The sequence below is a fragment of the Aspergillus sclerotioniger genome, assembly GCF_003184525.1.
Source record: "Aspergillus sclerotioniger CBS 115572 chromosome Unknown BO94scaffold_18, whole genome shotgun sequence".
Taxonomy (NCBI): Eukaryota; Fungi; Ascomycota; class Eurotiomycetes; order Eurotiales; family Aspergillaceae; genus Aspergillus; species Aspergillus sclerotioniger.
Genome location: NW_020291008.1, coordinates 87,730 through 106,549, shown reverse-complemented (window position 1 = coordinate 106,549; position 18,820 = coordinate 87,730). Strand labels below are relative to the sequence as shown.

General features: G+C 51.0%; 6 protein-coding genes and 1 non-coding gene across 7 annotated transcripts; 5 read left to right on the top strand and 2 right to left on the bottom strand.

Annotated features, from left to right (window-relative positions):
• Positions 1-101: 101 nt before the first annotated feature.
• BO94DRAFT_468876 (anaphase promoting complex subunit 2) lies at positions 102-5,043 on the top strand (the record flags this gene model as incomplete). The annotated part of the gene is made up of 3 exons (XM_025608279.1): positions 102-585; positions 2,220-2,752; positions 2,782-5,043. The coding sequence occupies 3 exons, from the start codon at positions 102-104 to the stop codon at positions 5,041-5,043; spliced, it is 3,279 nt and encodes a 1,092-aa protein (XP_025466131.1).
• A 20-nt stretch (positions 5,044-5,063) lies between these two features.
• Positions 5,064-6,930, bottom strand: BO94DRAFT_536355 (TauD/TfdA family dioxygenase). The gene is made up of 4 exons (XM_025612000.1): positions 6,252-6,930; positions 5,924-6,189; positions 5,602-5,862; positions 5,064-5,532 (listed from the first exon to the last, which is right to left on the bottom strand). The coding sequence occupies exons 1-4, from the start codon at positions 6,513-6,515 to the stop codon at positions 5,169-5,171; spliced, it is 1,155 nt and encodes a 384-aa protein (XP_025466130.1). The 5' UTR covers positions 6,516-6,930; the 3' UTR covers positions 5,064-5,168.
• Positions 6,931-7,623: 693 nt separating this feature from the next.
• BO94DRAFT_t194 lies at positions 7,624-7,695 on the top strand. Its single transcript has one exon. It is a non-coding gene; the product is annotated as a tRNA-Gln (tRNA).
• Positions 7,696-8,132: 437 nt separating this feature from the next.
• On the top strand, positions 8,133-9,650 carry BO94DRAFT_519127 (uncharacterized protein). Its single transcript, XM_025610057.1, has 4 exons — positions 8,133-8,390; positions 8,440-9,062; positions 9,117-9,256; positions 9,310-9,650. The coding sequence occupies exons 1-3, from the start codon at positions 8,163-8,165 to the stop codon at positions 9,187-9,189; spliced, it is 924 nt and encodes a 307-aa protein (XP_025466129.1). The 5' UTR covers positions 8,133-8,162; the 3' UTR covers positions 9,190-9,256; positions 9,310-9,650.
• A 500-nt stretch (positions 9,651-10,150) lies between these two features.
• BO94DRAFT_598882 (protein kinase) lies at positions 10,151-11,644 on the top strand (the record flags this gene model as incomplete). The annotated part of the gene is made up of 5 exons (XM_025616289.1): positions 10,151-10,425; positions 10,475-10,797; positions 10,847-11,151; positions 11,205-11,370; positions 11,445-11,644. The coding sequence occupies 5 exons, from the start codon at positions 10,151-10,153 to the stop codon at positions 11,642-11,644; spliced, it is 1,269 nt and encodes a 422-aa protein (XP_025466128.1).
• A 369-nt stretch (positions 11,645-12,013) lies between these two features.
• On the top strand, positions 12,014-13,170 carry BO94DRAFT_625262 (type 1 glutamine amidotransferase; the record flags this gene model as incomplete). Its single annotated transcript, XM_025617269.1, has 1 exon — positions 12,014-13,170. Exon 1 carries the CDS (start codon positions 12,121-12,123, stop codon positions 13,168-13,170), a length of 1,050 nt encoding a protein of 349 aa, XP_025466127.1. The 5' UTR covers positions 12,014-12,120.
• Positions 13,171-13,328: 158 nt separating this feature from the next.
• rfeD (putative transcription factor RfeD) lies at positions 13,329-15,657 on the bottom strand. The gene is made up of 5 exons (XM_025605512.1): positions 15,248-15,657; positions 14,883-15,051; positions 14,683-14,834; positions 14,226-14,630; positions 13,329-14,161 (listed from the first exon to the last, which is right to left on the bottom strand). Exons 1-5 carry the CDS (start codon positions 15,368-15,370, stop codon positions 13,487-13,489), a joined length of 1,524 nt encoding a protein of 507 aa, XP_025466126.1. The 5' UTR covers positions 15,371-15,657; the 3' UTR covers positions 13,329-13,486.
• Between the last annotated feature and the right edge of the window lie 3,163 nt (positions 15,658-18,820).

Sequence of the window (18,820 nt, the reverse complement as noted above, 5' to 3'; positions counted from 1 at the left end):
AACGTCATTCCACATTTCCCCCTACCCCAGAGCCGCTCTTTGTGACCCAGTCTCTCCGACCATTCCCCGCAACTAGCCGCAATCGCGCATAATCCGAAATTATGGGCTCGTTTATGGAGGATCTCTGGTCTAGCATCTTTACCCCGGGTCCCACCCCCACCCTCCTCATCGCAACCAACGTCACCTTCGCCGCCCTTCAGGCCCTCTTGCTCGCCCTCCTCCTGGCCACATACAGCATCCACTTTATTGTCCTATCCTTCTTGTCCGGTGCCCTATGGTGGTCCATCAACTGGTTTGCTCAGGAGCTGAGGCGGGTGCAGGTGGAGGAAGCGGAGAAAAAGAAGCAATCGGAGGAGGAGTCTGCAGAGAGCCAATCCGAGTCAGACGGCAATCGGAAGACCCCGGCTACTCTCGACAGTGCCGAAAGTGATACAGAGACGGAAAGCCTGCCCGAGCGCAAGGGTGCAGCTGCCACCGCTTCCGCTCCTCGGTCTATTGCTGCTTCGGCAACTCTGCAGCCACCAGAAGAGCACGGCGGAGTTCGGAAGCGCCTGAGCATGAGCGGCGACAGCTCAGGTTACCAAAGTACCGATAGCGAATGGGAAAAGGTGGATGACGGCAAGGCGATCTAGGCATGCAGTGTTGGATCGGCGTGTCAATGCAACCCAAGGGCCCGTGTGGCCCAACCTGATACTGTTCTGCATCGGGCAGGAGCCGGACGGCTCAGTCTACATACATTCCTTGCAGTGTCATATTGATGTAGAGAGGCATTCTGTTTTCTCGTACCGGCGAGATACCCCATAGATGACTGATTCATGCCGGATGGAATTTACAGAGATATTTATATTGAATGAGATATCCGAATGACTGTACACTGTCCAGGTAAACCCCACGGCAAAGAGATAAGCCCAACCTTGCATCTGCGGAACATCCCTTAGCCCGGTGGAGGAAATATCCCACGCCGAATGTGACCCCTCCCAGCTGCAATTCCATACCCACGTCGGACCAATGACCTCCCAACTATACGATTGCGTCAAAAGTCACGACAGAATGTTATCCTGCCTTGCTTCAGCAAGTTCAATCCTATCGCCTCTCGTCATCCGGCCCAGAGGATGTATGCCGTTAATAACTACCTGAACCCGTCCTTCCTTGACCATCCACCTAGTAAAATATTATTACCTCCACGTATTGGTTAAAACTATCAATTGATTGCCAAGTATATCAATAGTATCATTACGTAGTAGCCGATCAGTTGCAGTCCGCTTTCTGACTAGTTGTAATCTAATTATCCAAGGAATATTTCACATATATTATAATAGTCACCTTTGAGCACCGCCAAATAATACAGCCCTTAAGCCTAAGTATCCTTAGACATAACCAAATGGTTTAATCCGACATACTCCCACTAACAACATCCCGATAGAAAGCCTCCAGCCTCCTACCTCGAGGAAAGTCAGGATACAGATCCCAAAAATCTAAGTACCCGAGGTACTTTGCAATCTCAGGGGTATTATCCCCCCGAACGCACCAGGAGATACGATACTGTCCCATGTTATAGTTTGCAATGTCCATGATATTGCTCGGATGCGTCACGCTCTCGGGGCTTTCATCTTGCCGGTTCCGACATGCTGCCATGATCTCGATGATTTCCTTCTCTGTTATCAAATGTTATGGATAGATACAAGAAGTGGCGCAGAGTCTAGTATGTGGTCTATGGTGTAGCTGTAGCAATTCCATTTTGACATCCCTCAACCATGCTATAGCTAATACTCACTAGCCTAATATAGATAAAGACAGTCGTAGACAGTCTCAAAGAGTCTCAAGTCGTAGACACCTTAGTGCTTCAGGGGTATCACATCACAGCATTGTATATATATATGCCCATTCGATACACAGTAGTGACAACACATCCACACTACGCAAAGTTCAGAGCCCAAATCAAGTAATCAGGCTAGACAGCACTAGACATTTCTCAGAATATACTGTCAAAGCAACATCCATCAGAAGTGAACCGCTATAATGTGACTGTTTGAATATTTCCTCTTTCGGCTCTTATCGATAAGCATGTTGGCGGCTGACTAATCCAATTATCCAGCAATGCTCCAAACGCCTCCATCAACAACATCCAAACAACAGCTATCAGCCAAGAAGAGCTCTCAAAACAATCCCGAAGCCAATGCAATGACTCCAACCTGACACCAGCATGCCATCCACCACAGCACTCCACACCAGCCGCCGACGCGTCTTCGGCTCCGTCCTCCCCCCCGCGTCCCTAGAAGATTTCCCGTCCGCGGGCGCAATCGGGCCTACGACCTCCAGCCTCTTCTCCAACTTCTCCTCGAGCCTGAAATCCCGTGATAGCACATCCCTGTTCCGCTCTTCGATTACATCCGATAAAACAGACGTCGACGAGCCATGGTTGGACCAAGCGACATGGGGCCGGGCCTGGCAGGCCGCGACAACGTTCCTCTCCATTCCGGATCGCGGGTTTGAAGTGCTCCTACGATATGAAGAGATAGGAGAAGCGGAGTTCTTGCGACTGTCAAATCGGGATAAGAAACCGTCTCGGGAGGTGGTGGAGGCGTTTGCATACTTGATCAAGTTTGCGGTGGGGTTGGATGTGGAGGATTTGCAGAGAAGTTTATTGGATTGGTATGGGTATGAGATTCGGAGACACTTTTTGAGAAACCTTAGGGGTGGGCTGTTCAAGGTGGGTTCTGAGCGAAGTTATGCTCGTTTAATGGTGCTGATCGTGTACAGCTCCTAAATCACCCCGAAAAGGGCGGACTGCTGCAGAAGATTGTGCAGTGCTTGCAGCTGACGAGGAGAATATATTTTGCGCCTCTAGTGGAGTTTCTGCTGCCGCTGTTGGATGCCGCAGAGCAGGAGGGCGTGTTCTTCAAACTGCGTAGGGCATTTCATATGATGGTTGCTTATGCGTTGCCGTGGTCGTTGAGATCGACGCTGCTGACTCGGGAGATTACGACGGAAGCTCTGGTTATCTTGGGGATTGATACGCTGGGTGAAGGGGGAGACGCAGAGAGCGTCGATAACATGGAGGTCGATCGGCGATATTCGGTCTCGTATCAGGATTGGCGTGATGAGCCGTCTATCGCAGTCAGGGTGCAGTTGATGGCGGAGGAGGACGCGCGTGTCAGTGCAGCTCGGGAACGCCTGTTGGGGCTCTTTGATGGGTTGCAGCTGGTTGGTATGGGCGGCGACAAAGCGCAAAAAGTCTTTGCTAGTGTGATGAATACTATGCTGAGCGAGTTTATTCGCGCGGCGTATACAGGACAGTGGGAGGGGCCGTCATTCGTGTCCCATCATCTGCGACACTGGATTGAGAACGTGTTTGCGCGCTTGGTCGTGCAGGTTTTAGCAATCATTAACGTACCAGACTCGGGGACCAGGGAGCCAGATGGTCTTGATGTCAGTCTAAATGACGTGGAGAAGTGGCAAGAGATCGGGATTGCTCGTTTGGGGGCACTGCGGACAAGCGAGCTCTTCGATGTGATTGTCGAGTGGCCTGCGAGCAGCGGAGCTATTGAAGATTTACGACACTTTACTACGTACCCAGCAGCGCGGTCTCATCTGACGCACTCGTTTATTGCCGTCCTCAACCAGCGATTGCTACACCCGGGCGCCTCGACGGTGGAAATTCTGCAGGTGTATATCTCTATCATACGATCGTTCAATCTGTTAGATCCCAAAGGGGTGCTTCTGGATCGGATTGCTCGGCCCATTCGCAGATATCTTCGCGACCGCGACGACACCGTCAAGGTTATTGTCGGGGGTCTCTTGGCTGATCCGGACGCGGATGGACAGACTGCCACTCATACGGACACGCTGGTGGAGTTGTCGGCTGAACTGACCAAAGCACACCAGAACTCCCTGCGGGCTGATAGCGGGGAATTAGACTGGGATGACATGAACTGGGTCCCTGACCCGGTCGACGCGGCACCAGATTACCGCAAGTCGAAAACATCGGATGTCATTGGAAGTCTTATCAGTCTGTTTGAGTCCAAGGAGATGTTCGTCAAGGAGATGCAGAACATGCTGGGCGACCGACTCATACAGAAGCGCGCCGAATTCGACCAAGAGATGTCTGTTCTGGAGCTTCTCAAGGTGCGCTTTGGTGACAATGCCCTGCAAGCATGCGAGGTCATGTTGCGGGATATTTTCGACTCGCGTCGCGTTGATGCCGTCATCCGCAATGATCAAGGGCTGGATTCAATACAAATGCCAGTTACGCTTACAACGGAGCCAGACGAAGAGATGCCAGAGTTGCATGCCAAGATTCTTTCCCACTTCTTCTGGCCTGAGCTCCAAGGACCGGAATTCAGGGTTCCCGATGAGATTTCTTTCCTGCAGGAGCGGTACTCACAAGGGTTCGGGTCACTGAAGCAGTCGCGTAAGCTCACTTGGTTGAACGGGCTGGGACAGGTCACTGTCGAGCTGGATCTCGAGGACCGCGTGTTTGTGGACGATGTCACGACCTGGCAAGCCACTGTGATCCATGCGTTTAATTCGGGATCGGGTGAGCCGGTGACGAAGACCACCGAGGATCTCGCCTGCGAACTTGATATGTCACTTGCTCTCGTGCGCAGCGCGTGTCTCTTCTGGATGAGCAAGCGCATCCTCGTGGAGACACCGCGGGATACATACCACGTATTGGAGAACCTACCGAGCGAGGAGGGCAACGCAGCCGCAGATCCGGGTGCATCTGGCGCAGGCATTGCGGAGGATCAGTCTGCGGAAACAGCCCAAGCCGCCGCCGAGGCCGATGCAGCTGCAGCCGCAGCCGCCAAAGAAACAGCCGAAGCGGCAGCCATGGAGAAGATGAATCTGTACTGGCAGTTCATCATGGGCATGCTGACCAACCAGGGCGCAATGCCACTGCAACGGATCGTGATGATGCTGAAGATCGCCGTCCCGGGCGGATTTCCATACAGCAACGAAGAGCTCCGAGAGTTCCTAGCGGGGATGGTCTCTAAGGGCAAATTGGATATTGTCAGCGGGGGCAACTACAAGGTCGTGCAGTAATGCAATACGGCAGCACCACATTGTATGACTTATGAATAACGAGACATAACCTAATTCAACAACTATTCAAACATGGTATAAGCTAAACATACATCAAACAAGACATGACAATCATCCACACCAGCTCACTCCGCATCCAACGGCGCCACCGGCGCCTGATCATCCACCTGAATGCCCCCTCTCTTCTTCTCATTACTATCCCAGAACGGCAGTTTCCAACCCCCCTCATTCTCCGGCGTCGCCAACCACAACCTCATCAGATGCCGTCTCGGCGTAGGAGGCGCATGATCCACATACGCCGTGCGCGCATGCAACACGTGCGAATTAGCCAGGAACTGAATATCGCCCACCTCCAGAATCATGTGCAGTTTGACGCGATTGCAAGTCTCCTCGAGAACCTCAAGCGCCTCAACCTGAGCAGCGGAAAGCGGAGGAATGATGCCAGCATCAGAGAACCGAGTGAGCGAGCGCACATAATAGGGATCCCATCTGCAACCACTGTCAGCATCACCACACCACACACCATAAAACCTCCCGAATGAAAGAAAGAAAACATACTTAGTATAAACCCGCGCATTCTCCCCCCTCTCCAAATAAACCACACTCGTCTTAATATACTCCTCCTGCCCCTTACTCGTCTCCCCCTTCCGATCAAAATACCATATCGGCTCAGTCAACGTCTTCAGCACATCCGGCCTCTCCTTCGCCAGAACATTATACACATGATGCGAAGACACAAGGTCTGATTCCCCGCCTTCCCGGGCACGATGAATGCAGAGTAACCCGACGATATCGGAGTCGTCAGCGTGGAAGAATTGTCTATATTACCAGATCAACACCCACCACCACAACCACAACCAAAAAGAAAGGGAATGCTCACCTCGCATTCGTCCTATAAATCCTCACCGAATCAATCTGCGTCGGATCCTCCCCCAAATCCTTAACATGACCTAGCACATGGCCGCGACTATTCTGGCTGACAAAGTATCCCAAATACGTGCCTAGTCCCATATACGCGATCGCGGACTTGTGGTTCCCCCATTTCTCGACGGGGAAGCCTTTGAATAGAATGAAGCCTTTTCCGTCGAGGAGGTCGGAGCGGAGTGAGTGGAGGCGGATGGAGAGGGTGGGGAGGGGGAAGTTGTTCTACCTTTTGTCAGTATACATACCTACAAAGAAAGAAAGGGATGAGGGGTAGGGGTATGTACCTTGCTTATCCCCGTCATTGGGATCTTCTTCCTCAGAAACTCATCCGCCGCAAACGAAAGCTCGTCGATCTCCGCCTCCGTAAACCGATGCGTCCATTTCTCAGGATTATCACGATAATCTTCTGGTTTCCAGACCGTAGGGCCGGTGATTTCGGTGGGGAATTTCTCAAAGGGATGGATGTGTTCGGCGAGAGGGGGGTGTTGGCCGGTGGTTTTGAGGCCGTCGGGGAAGATTTCAATGGGGATGGTTTGGGTAAGGGCCATTGTCGTTACTTTTTCAGTGGTAGGGTTGGATCTTGTTGATGGGGTAAAAGAGATTGGGGTGGTGTCTTGGGAATAGATGCAAGAGGGGAAAGAGGAGTATGTATATATACCCCTCCCTGTCCGTTGCACAACCCCTCACCACTGCAGCCAAAACCCAACCCCTGGTAATCAACGATAAGCACAGGGATTCATCGATGTAACCATCAGTGGAGGGATATGGCGTGCCCGATACAAAGACTAGGTATTATTGGGGATGGGCGGTTCTCATAGGAGGAGGCGGCCGCGGCGACGATCACGAATGTGGTTTGCCGATGGCGCAATCTCGGGTGTGATGTTGTGATGATGTGCGGGAGGGGTTGTCATTCCTATGGATTATTGTGGGAGAGGTGTGATTTATGTAGGTGATTTACTATGAGAATGTTGGTTATAGGGAGGGATTGTGGTAGATGGTGGGTGGGATTGAGGCTGGTTGGTTGGTTGGTGGTGTACTATGTAGCTGTGGGTTGGTGGTAGGTATGGGTATAGGTAGGTGGGAACGAAGTTGTATACAACGTCGGGTATAAGCTAGAACCCGGGAAACTTCTCGGGCGAGAGATGAAACTTTGACTTGGGTGTGGATTGTTTATTGGTGTTTCAAAGGGTTCTGGAGGAGTGGGCTGGGAATGAGGGCATGGGTTGCCTGATCGGGTAACCGGCTGGTTTATGGAATGCATGTGGATGGCATGTGTGTTTGTATGTGGATGTGAATGTTTGTGGGGTGAGAGCTTGGCTTAGGTAGTTGCTGGTATTTACTTTCTGTGGTTTCTGGTCTGGGGATATGGTTTATTCGTCACTGGGGTATTTGGATTTGACTCTTTTACTGACTGGTTGCTGGTGGGATCAGAATTTGGATGATACTTGTTCAAGTGGAGTGATTCTTGGTAAGTGTGGGATTTAGTAGATTTGGTAGCTGTAGGTGCTTGCTTTATTGTGTTATTATACCTTGCGAAGCTTCGACTTGTTCAACGAGAATTAGAAAATTGTTGTTGGGCTTCAATATCTCATGCTATCATCTATGCGTATTTATATGTTACATAAAGCATTAGATGCTGTCTGCTTACATAGAATAGGTTGTGTAGTGTAATGGTCATCACTCTGGATTCTGATTCCAGCAATCCCGGTTCGATCCCGGGCACGACCTTTTTACTTTTTTGCTGGTCTTGGATCTGTGTCGCTCTGATTGGATGATAAGTATAGACAGCTGCTGAAACAAATGGACTTGAGCACAACAGTTGTAGACCAAGCCCGTGCTGTTGACAAGGTTGAATTGGGAATCAATCATAAGTTAGGGTTGTTGAATCGGCAGAGGATATCTGCAATTGAACACATATGTGATACGTTAGGTTACATGCATGAGAGGAGAACACCATATACTTAGGGCTTGATGGTAAAGCCCGTGGAATATTTGATAGTAAGGATCTACCCTAGTATAGGCCTAAGGCAGATAATTAGGCAACCAGGCAGTCCGAGCTCTGCCTATTCTGGGGGGATGACATAGAACCCGTCCGGCAGGTGAAATACTTTGATAACTCTGATACCACTCAACACCATCACTAAAACCTCACTCAATAACCAATCCACCACAACTACCCCATAACCCCACTCAACATGAACGATAACCCCTCCTGGACAAACATATTCTTTTCCAACAACCCCCCCCCCGATTTCATCAACCAACTCAACAACGAAACCAACCCCCAACCATCCCCATTCATCCCCGAAGACAGCAACTGGAAACTAGGACGCAAAGCAGACAAAGGCCGACAACCAGATCCAACTCAAATCCAAGTCCTCTGGCTCCGTAGCCACGGCCACAGAAAATACATCGCCAAAGTAGTATGTCCATACCCCAATCATACAACCAGATCCAAGTTGATCAGTTTAGTTCCCCGAATACACCCCAAACCAAGCCAAAATACAACTCCAACGTTTCAGATTCCGCAATTCCCAGATACCCAAACTGATCCCCGATGCTTTGCACGAATTCGATAGATTTCCCCGAGAAGCTAGGGCATACACCCACATTGACCGATTCTGCCCTGACCACGAAAGAATCTACTTTCCCAGCCACTACGGGGTTATCACAAATCTGGACAAATCCAGATTCTCCTCGGGATATCGCCAAGAACGAGCTATTATCCTCGAGGCTATTAAACCGAATGTCCGCTCTCGACGGATCCTAGCTGAATCGCCAGAGACACACTCTACCAGCTTTACGCACACCCTTGCAAAGCTACCACTAAGCCCATTCGAATACTCATACTATCTATCTCTCTTCCACGACCGTCTCCATCGTCTAAACGCTTTGCATAAGCTGGGAATCATCCATGGAGACATACAAGATTGGCATTTCCGACTCCCGGATGACTTTCATGATACAGTGTTGTATGATTTCTCTGAAGCGTACACTTTCACCCCCAAGTTACCCCTTCGGTTCCGTGAACCCATAATATTGAGCCGTTTTGCAGAAGGTGAACGTCAAGGTGTTGAATTACATCTTGGAAAACGGTACGAGACAATAAACCTACTTTCCTCAACTATACCTAACTAACACACACCCAGAGCAAAAGACAGAGATCTACGTTCCTATCTCATTAAATCAACCTCGGAACAGATCATAGACAATACTATCTGACAACCACTAGATCGAGAAGAAGCCTTGCTCGAGTTAATTATATTGAAGGTCTGGAATCGTCCGGATTGTGAGTCCCCTCGCCCAGCCCCATTTATCAACAGCACGAAACTGACCACTCAGATTTCTCAACACCTACTTTATCATCCATCTTCCCGTTTCTGGAGTACCTGGGCCGAAACTCCGACCCGGGGTGGTGTATTCGTCGAGCGAGACTCTTGGATCGAAATGAGTTCGTTTGGGCCGTTTTCGATGATGATGGAGAGCATTCTGTATCAATTATCTTTCAAGATGAATTGCAGTTTGAGACAGCATGCAGAACTCGCTTTTTGCTTTGCTTGGTACCTAAGTCGTGGGGTGTGAAGGATCAAGAGAAGCTTCAATGTGTTTGTTGTTCTTTCGTGTCGTCTAGGCGCTCCGGGAGGATTATTGAGAGGGGTAAGTTTATGGAGATGGAGATGGAGAAGGGAGAGGAGGGTGGGATTTAGCTGATGACGTAGAGTGTGAGTATGCTAAGGATAGTTGAGGGGTGGGTGTCAACCTCACATTAAGAAAAAGATGCATTCATGGGACACTAAGCTCGGCATTTTTTAGGGTTTGGATAGTCCCCTTCCCATGGTCCTTTTTGATATGACAGATCCCGGGAATTCCATTCAAACCGTCATTCTAATCGGATCCGCGACACTTTCTTATGGACATTCTCTATATTCTAGTAAGGCTTCTTAAGACTGAGCATAAAGAAACCCTCGGTTACTCCCGCCTATACGGACAGACCCGTCAGGCAGATTTCATTGTGTCGGTGGATTCAACAGTTGACCATGCTTCCACAACAATGGATCAAAGAATATTATCCCGACAACTGCGTAGGATGCTGCCTCATAAAATGACATCCCAAATCTATATAAGAACCCATCTCAACCTTTTAAGTTCGCCAGACCATAGACCTAGTCACGAGGTAGAAACCATGTCACCCCTTCGCAGCCGTCTTCCATCCATTCGCCCATCTCTTGCCCGCCCTTCTCTCCGTCCCCTCCACAATCTATCATCATCAACCTCAACCCCAAAACCAACAACCGGCTTCGTAACCCTCGAGAAAATCGAAGAAGAAAAATCCCCCAACTACCATCCCGCCAACTTCTACCCCGTCCACATCGGTGAGATCCTAGCATCCAAATACCAGGTCGCATCCAAACTCGCCTACGACGCATCATCCACGACCTGGCTATGCCGTCATCTCCAGTAAGCCATTCCCATCCCCTACCAGACACCCAACTCTAACTTTCCCCAGGGAAAAAGCCTTCTTCACCATCAAAATATGCAAGGCAGGCCCACTCCCCCAAAACGAACTAGCCATCTCAAACCTTCTATCCAACGCAGACACCAGCTACGAGGCCAGAAAATACGCTCGTTATATTATTCAATCCTTCGAAATTATCGCACCCGATGGCACGCCCTTCTGCTGCTTGGTCTATCCTCCCTATGGAATGAGCTATTCCGAATTCCAACGTAAACTACCCGGCGCGCAAATCGACAAGGAAGTTGCTCAGAGAGTCATCCAGTTTGTGCTATTCTCGTTGGATTTCATGCACTATCATGGTGTTGTTCATACCAGTACATACCCCCCTGAATCTGCAGTTCACTTAAACTAACGACCAGCCAGACGTCACCTTAAATGCCATCCGTCAAGGAATCGTGGATTACAAATCCCTAGCTCACATCGTATACAACCAATCCAAGCATCCATCCGCGAGGAAGGTTTCCGATGACCGCAACATATACTTCTCGCAGCCGATTCCCTTCTGTGATGGAATGCCGGTGCTTTCTGGCCTTGGTGGAGCGAGATTGGGACGTGCGGCGGGGAAGCATAGCGGCAGGACTATTGCCCTGGGGGTTCATAGTGCCCCGGAAGTTATTCTCGATATGGAGTGGGATTGTAAAGTTGATATTTGGGCTGTTGGGACTACGGTAGATTCGCCCCCTCTTATACTAATAACATGAATCTAACATACTGTAATTAGATCTGGACCCTGATCAACGACGATGACTTATTCCCCGCCCCCAAAGACGGAATTTACAACGAGGAACAACATCTTGCGGAATTAGTGGTGATTATGGGTCCCCCTCCCGTGGAGTTTCTGAAACGGAGTAGTAGTACTAAGTGCGAGAGGTATTGGGATGAGCAGGGTATGTCCCCCCCACACTCCTCCTCTATAGTTAGTTCTCAGCCATGGTCTAATCTTTAATCCAATCCGATATAGGTAACTGGAAAGGCTCGATCCCTATATGGGACCAGCCATTAGAAACGAGAGTGAAGCGATTCAAAGGCCAAGATAAAGAGCTGCTTTTGAATCTTCTCCGGAAGATCTTTCGTTGGGTGCCGGAGGAGCGACCAACCGCGGAGGAATTGGTCTTTGATGAGTTTTTGATGCAGAGTGTGGATATGGAGGGTTTGAAGTAGGTTGGATATTCACATTCACAGTCACATCTACTACATCCACATCCACATCCACATCTATATCTATAAGCTTTACTTTTCTGCAGGAATAATCCTACAACTAGTATTCAGGCGTTTTATATAGAGAGATAAAGGTATTGAGGCCCTGCATTATTAGAAACATTCATTCATTCATTCATCATCATCATGTTCACCCACCACCCAGAATCATTAAATATACCCAGCCTGAAAAATAAACTTCTATCCCTGGCTGGCCACAAGACATGAACACATCAATAGGTCACCTAACTTTAATACAGCTTAAATGCGGACCTCCCCAAACCCTAAATGATGGCGCCATGACCTACCCAATCGGGTAATCCGATCCACTTCGCCTTATCATCTGCATCTATCTAATCGTATATCAACTGTTCCCGACCCCTCATTTCGACAACTTACATTCATCCACATATTCCATACAAATCCAAGAGTAAACCAAAATGAAAACCACGAAAAACATCCACATCGCTATTCTCGACACCGACGTCCCAGTTCCAAATGTGTACTATGCTCGTGGGCTCTACAGTACCCAGTTCCGTACTCTTCTCTCGGCAGCAGCAAGTCGAATAAACGATCAAACTTGCTGTGCAGGTCAAGCGGATGAGGAGATTCGAGTTCATACAACCGCTTTCGATGCTTTGGGGGGCCAGTTACCCTCTTTGTCGAGTTTATCTACCTCTCCAACCTCAACCTCCAATGATGGGAATGAGGAGGATGTAAACCCCCTCGCAATCCCCATCTCCGCAATCCTAATCACCGGTTCCGTGGCATCTGTCTACGATCCTACATTAAAATGGGTCTCGCCGGTAGTGGAGTTCATCAGAACGGTGTATGAGCGGTATCCGCATGTGAAGATCTTTGGGAGTTGTTTTGGACATCAGATTGTTGCTCAGGCTCTTCTTTCTGCCTCTTCCTGTTCTACAGATGGAAGTGGTAGTGTGCGGGTGGAATGCTGCCCGGTCGGAATGGAAGTCGGGTTGGAAAGGGTGCAACTTACAAAGGGGTTTGCAGATGCGTTTCCTTGTCTAAATGGCAAGAAAGAGTTGAGGCTGCAGATGGTTCATGGGGATTGGGTTTCGGCTTCAGAGGAGAAGGAGGAGGTGCTTCCATCCCCCTGGATGAATGTCGGGTCCACTGCGCAGTGTCCTATTCAAGGACTGTATTGTCCCGGACGAGTTCTGTCGTATCAAGGACATTTTGAGTTTGATTCGTTTGTGAATCGCGAGACCTGTGTGGAGTTTGGGAGGCGGCTAGGGTGGAAGGAGGACATGATTGCGCGGTATGTGTTGGCCATTGGGGAGGCCGATGGCGATGAGGATGATTCCAAGTTGGCAGCGGAAGTCGTGGTGAGATTCCTTGCTGGGGAGGATGAAGTGCATAGTGTGCCAGGTCTGGATCAGACACCAGCAAGCAGCCTCCGGGTCAGAGAATGGCTGGGAGGCTTGATGGGGCTGATTGGGCAGTTGGTTAGTCGGTCTACCAAATCATAGTGATAACATCTATTCCAATATATTCGTAATGCAGTAATCCAAAATCATAACTCCATGCCTGTATATATACCCGCCCAGCGTAATTGTAACCAACCAAACACCCATCCTTTTCATCAATTTCCTGTCATGGCATGGGACTTCTTGTCGGGCCAGCCCTTCATCACTCGTCCGAGACTGTCGGACGCGACATCATATACTCATACTTGGCCGGCATGTCATTGCTCCATGGAGTGCCGTGCCCTCAGCCATTAATCATAACTTCCGTAAAACATAAGGTCAAGGCGCCTCGAGGCGCCTCCCACAGACATCATAGACATCACCTAAAATCAAGTTGGAACGCCTTCCACTTGCCCCCGACAGTGCGGCACCGAGGGCAGCCGCGGGGGCTGGGGTAACTGGTCGGACCATGCGACATGGCGCTGCCCGGACTCGACGTCACATTTCTAAACGATGTGGGCGGACTGCCAATGAACAACCCTACGCACTCGCGGCACACGCCGCAAATACACTCTGTGCAGGCATAGCATTCGTTCAGCGCCCACGCCCGCTTGCAACTCGCGCAGTAAATGTGGATCTCTTTGCTGCGATACGATGCGGGAGTCGGGTTCGAAAACCGATGATGCTGGCGCTGGGATGCCGAAGAAGGATACATGTTCAACACCGGACTGGACTCGTTGTTGGAAGAACCGAGGTGACTGAACGCATACGTCTTTCCGGACGCCGAGGACGCCGAGTCTAGCGAAGACTCAATCGATGGGAAAGGTTCCAGATCACTGTCGCGACTGCGTGCCGTGTCAAACGGTGGCGGGGTCAAAGACTTGTGCAATGGCGACGCCGCATAAGAGTGAGGGGGGAATGGCCGATGGGAGGTGGGCGGCGGCAGTCCTGGCGAGGGTTGAAATGCTGGTGGTAGCGACGATCGGTTCTTGCCGACCGAAGGAGCCGAGGTGATGTGGGAAATCAACGGGGGCATCGTAGGTGAGCGACCAACCTGCAACTGACTTAGTACCAGCCCTAATGTAAATGCGGTAAATGCGGAAAAAGCAGGCGCCTACCTCCGAGGTATGGTCGTCATCCGCTTCCGTGGCCGAGGTAGCGGCCTCGATCAAATCCTCCCAGCGCTTGCCTTGAGCCCACGCCGCAGTCTGGGGCTCGGCAGACAGCGCCTTGCGATCGCCTAGACTTGGGCGTCGCGCGTATTCCTTGGATCTAGTCCGGTCATGCTTCGGTTTTCTGGCTTTAGAGATGGACGACTTGCGAGGACGGGGAAGCTTGTCTCGGTGCTGGATAGGCGGCAGGGTTGAAGAGCGACCGGGCGGCGAGTGCGTCAAGATCGATGGGAGAAGCTCTCGAGGGCGAGTGGATGAGAACGAAGGCAAGGGTTCTTGCTTGAAATGATCCCTGAGGGACGGCAGTTCAATCGACCGCAGGCGATCCTGGTCATTGTCCGAGTGTGTTTCCTGCGCACCAGTCAGGCGAGTCCAATTTCTCTCCCCGAGCAATATAGCATACCATGTCTGTATCCCAGTCAGAAGCGAGACGGTTGTGGTGTAATTGCGCCAATGCGACGGCGGCGGTTGCTGCGGCGGGGTGAGTCTCGTCCATGCCCCGCGGGGTGGCCGGAGAGCTAGCGTCAGCGACGTAGATGTCCCGGTCGGCGACTTCTAGAGCCAGTCAGTCTAATTGCAGCCCACATCCAGTCAGTTACCGACCATTGCGGCGCCGAGAGGGGGCCTGATTGGGAGGAGAAAGATGGGCCCGCTGGTCGGGAGGCGTGGTCACCATCAAAATGAAGCTATCCTCGGTCGCCGGGAGCTTCGGGATGTAGTGATTGGGGTGGGCACGCCGGATGTGCTCCTGCATGGAGCGATAGCGCTTCTCCTGGAGGAAAAACCTGTTAGAGCAGGCCTTGAGATGAACAGCAGAGGGATTTCTTCTCAGCTGTGCTCCGGCCAATTGCCAGGGCAGCGCAGGCTGCTTGCTGACCATTGCATGAAAGTGGGGCTCCGATCGATAAGTATCGGGCGGGATGAACAAGAGCAGAGAGCTGGAGAGGAACAGAAGAGCTAGCACTCACCCCCAGGCATCGTTTCCGACAATTGGAGCCATCGTTATTCTTCAAAGGACAGACCACTTCATTATTGACGTCGGTGACAGAGAAGGAGCTGGTCAGCGAGGCTCGCGGCGGCATGGTCTGCATGGATCCGTCCTGGCGGCGGGGTCGGGAGACAAGCACAAGCACAAGTAAAGCACAGGAGATCGAGATCAATTCAATTTGGCACAACCGGACCTCAACGCATGCTCCAATGTTTTGCGCAGGAAAAGAATCCGGGAAGCAACGAGGATGTAAAGAAGTAGCTCAAGAGGCGAACGAAGCAGAAGAAAAAGATCGGGGAGGGAGTGAATCCGTGGTCGAGCAAGCTAGACGGCCAGTAGTAGAGTGTATGAGTAATATCGAATGAATTCGCCCTATTGCTGTTCCAGCTGAGCTACTCCTCGGACCAGTTGCGGTACTCCAAGGGAAGAAAGAATAATACTGTAGTGTGTTCGTAGTAAGTACGAAGTAGTAGTCAAGGCTTCAAGCAAGTAGTAAAGCACGTCCGGCGTAGTGGCAGGAAACTAAAGCATCAGCGTCGAGGAATCGGTCAGGTCCAAGAAGGGGGAGGGGAGGCCCAGAGCTAGTCCAACTACAGCCCAGCTAGGCTGGGACGGGGCTAGTGGCCTCGAAAAAAAGAAAATTGACAGCCCGCGGATTGGGGGATGGCAAGCATCCACTAGGCAAATGGAGCAAGACTCCAAAAAGAAAAAGGGTTAAAAATCAAAAAATGAAAAAAAGAAAGAAAAAAGGAAAAAAGGCGACCAGGCGATGGTCTGGAGGGGAAGAAAAAGGAGGGTGGTGGGAACCGACCGAGCTATACACCGTACTTGAATTACTTGTTTTTTTACATACAATACCGAAAAGTCAAACAAAAAAGTGGGAAGATCAATCCGAGGCACCCCGATCGCGTGGCTTGTAGCTTGCTTGCCAGGATGTTCGGAGGATCCAGGATTAGTGAATAATCCAGAAAACGCCCTTGTGCATCGGGACAGTGGACTGGTAGCCCTCGAGCGCTGGGATCAGAGTATCACGGCACTGGATCCGGTGACACGATAAGCATACTCCAGCCCCGTACTGCGGGTGGGAGGCAATGAAGAGGTCACGGGGATGATAACGGACCTCCGAGGGGAATAGTTGCTAGCTAAGTCTCGAGCACCTACGACATCGTGCTACGGTGGTAGTTAGCCAAGCAACAATGGAGGTCTTCCTGGCCATTCTCATCCGATCAATCCCTATGAGGCATTATCATCCTGGGGTGATACAGCATGTGCTCACTTGGTATTACAATTTCGTACCGCCGTATGGAGTAGTACTATCTGATGCCGATTGCGCCTATCGATAAACTGTAACGTGGGACAGCGCGATATCCGCACACAAGGCATGACTTCGTTTCGCTCCTCGCGGATATTACTCCTTTAGTAGACAAAGTCCTTGGATTGTCCTAACAGCTAGGACGTTCGACTTTGCTGCTCATCGGCCCATCTTCATTCCTCGGAAAGCTATGAAGCACGAATGCATCAGTGCAGCAGGGTTCAATCTACTTGCCGATAAGTCTGTGACACTTACACTCGACTCAGCGGGTCAAGATTACAATACCGTACCGAGTCAAGAGGGGTGTGGAAGCGATTTTCTAGCTGCACCGACGGAGACCTCCGTGAGGATATAAATATCGGCCGACTTCCATCTCACCCTGCACATCCGAGTCAAGGAGGTAGACAGCTGAGCTTGGAAGCTGGACGGGTCTTGGACCGAATGTTCCGTCCATCCATGGCAGATGCAGGTTGCAGCTAGATGAAATAATACAGACCATACATACGGTACGGTATCAGTACTTCGGGAATGCCGGTGGAACCCCTCCATTCTTGGGGGTTGCGACAGCTGCAGCATAATCAGCTTTGACGACGGATGAATGGGGATTGGGGAGGCCTTACTCCGTATGGGCATGGCAGATCCAAGGTCACATTGCTCGTAGTCAGTTTAGGCAGTTGATGAATCCCGATCGCGTGGTGTGTGGCTAGCCAGCGAACAGACGGGCAGAGAGGCCATGTGCAACGTACCCCTCTTCCATTTTCCTAATTCCTCCAGCTCTCCCCAGCTCCGGGTTGAGCTTCCATGCAACGCGGCGCCGAGCTCCCAGCTGGGAGCTTTCCTTGGGGCCTTGGGGCGTGGCCTTAGTGGCCTAGGACCAACCAGGCAAGAACGCTAGTGGCAAGTCCGGTTTAGCTCGACGCCACTCCAGTTCCTTATTCCCGTCTGGGTGGGGCTCTCGAAACGGGTGTACCTTAGCAAACTGAGCGAGCAACCCATGCGCCAGAGGAAATTTTCGCCTTCTCGAAACAAGTGGCCACCGCCGATTCCATGGGAGGCTGGGGCAATCCGCTGGCTGAGTGTCTGGACCGCTGTCCATGGCCATGCGGAAGAGTCCTACTCCCCAGGAAAAGGGGCAACCCTCTGAGAAGTGAGAAGTGAGAACTGGTGATCTGCTTGGAACCAGTTAACGGCCAAGAGGAGTGGTGCCTCGGGATCACACTACACACTATCGCAGTCCGCCGGAGTGGAGGGGTTGATGCCCAAGAAGCCCTTAAGCGAAACAGGGTGCCGTGAAATCCCGCGCTTAGTTGAGGCAGCTCCGTCCTTGTTTAATTCTCCCTCAGTACCTAGTCACCCAGTACTTTGTCCGGCAAAGAAAGTCTATGCACTTGCACACGCGGCTAAGCGGTTCTAGCTCGGGGACAGGAGGGGCCCTACGGTGGCCTGCTTAGCTTCGGTTACGGACTTCAGCCGATATGGTTGCTTGTACCTCCAGCCGCTAAACTCGCCCAGGAATGTTCACCATAATCCAGGGCTTTAATTCGATATGCAAGGAATAATGCCTGCTGCTCAACCGTCTCCAAATCCACATGGTTGTCCTTGGTCTTGTCAAAAATCCTCACCGACCGAGAACTGGTTGAAAGTTTCACCTTCATGCGGAGAAAATACTATTCTTGGAAAAGTGATCCTCAATTGCCCACCAGTCGCAGCGGGCGGTTGACCACTGCGAGTCAAGTCTTACATAGTATTGGGGCAATCTCGCTGACTCCGCGGTGTACTACTAGTTACTCCAGAATAGCTGACAATCGCATTGACAGAGCTTTGTTCTCTGATCCCTTGCATCTGCCCAGCCAATACAACCACGATGTTCATGCAGGAGAAGAGCACTCCTCGCAGGGGACCATGCACTGTTCCAACAGCAACGATTCCAAGCGGCCGTCTCTGGGGGAGCTGCCTGCATTGGTGGCGCCGAAAATTGCACGTCGAAATGGCACTTTCTGCGGGCAGCTGGTCACTTGCCTTTCCGGGCACGATGCAGTGTGAAAAGCATTATGATTGGTCGATTTTCCGGCAGGGGGTGATGCATGGTACCCAATCAGAGGCCGGCTGATGGTGAATGTCTCGACCGATCCGGTCTAGTCCCCCACCCGGCTTTGCGTATTCTTCAATCTTTCATCCGGGTACCGGTACTGTAACAATGCCGGATGTTTGCTGGTACGGTTGACTTGGTTTGTAGCCATC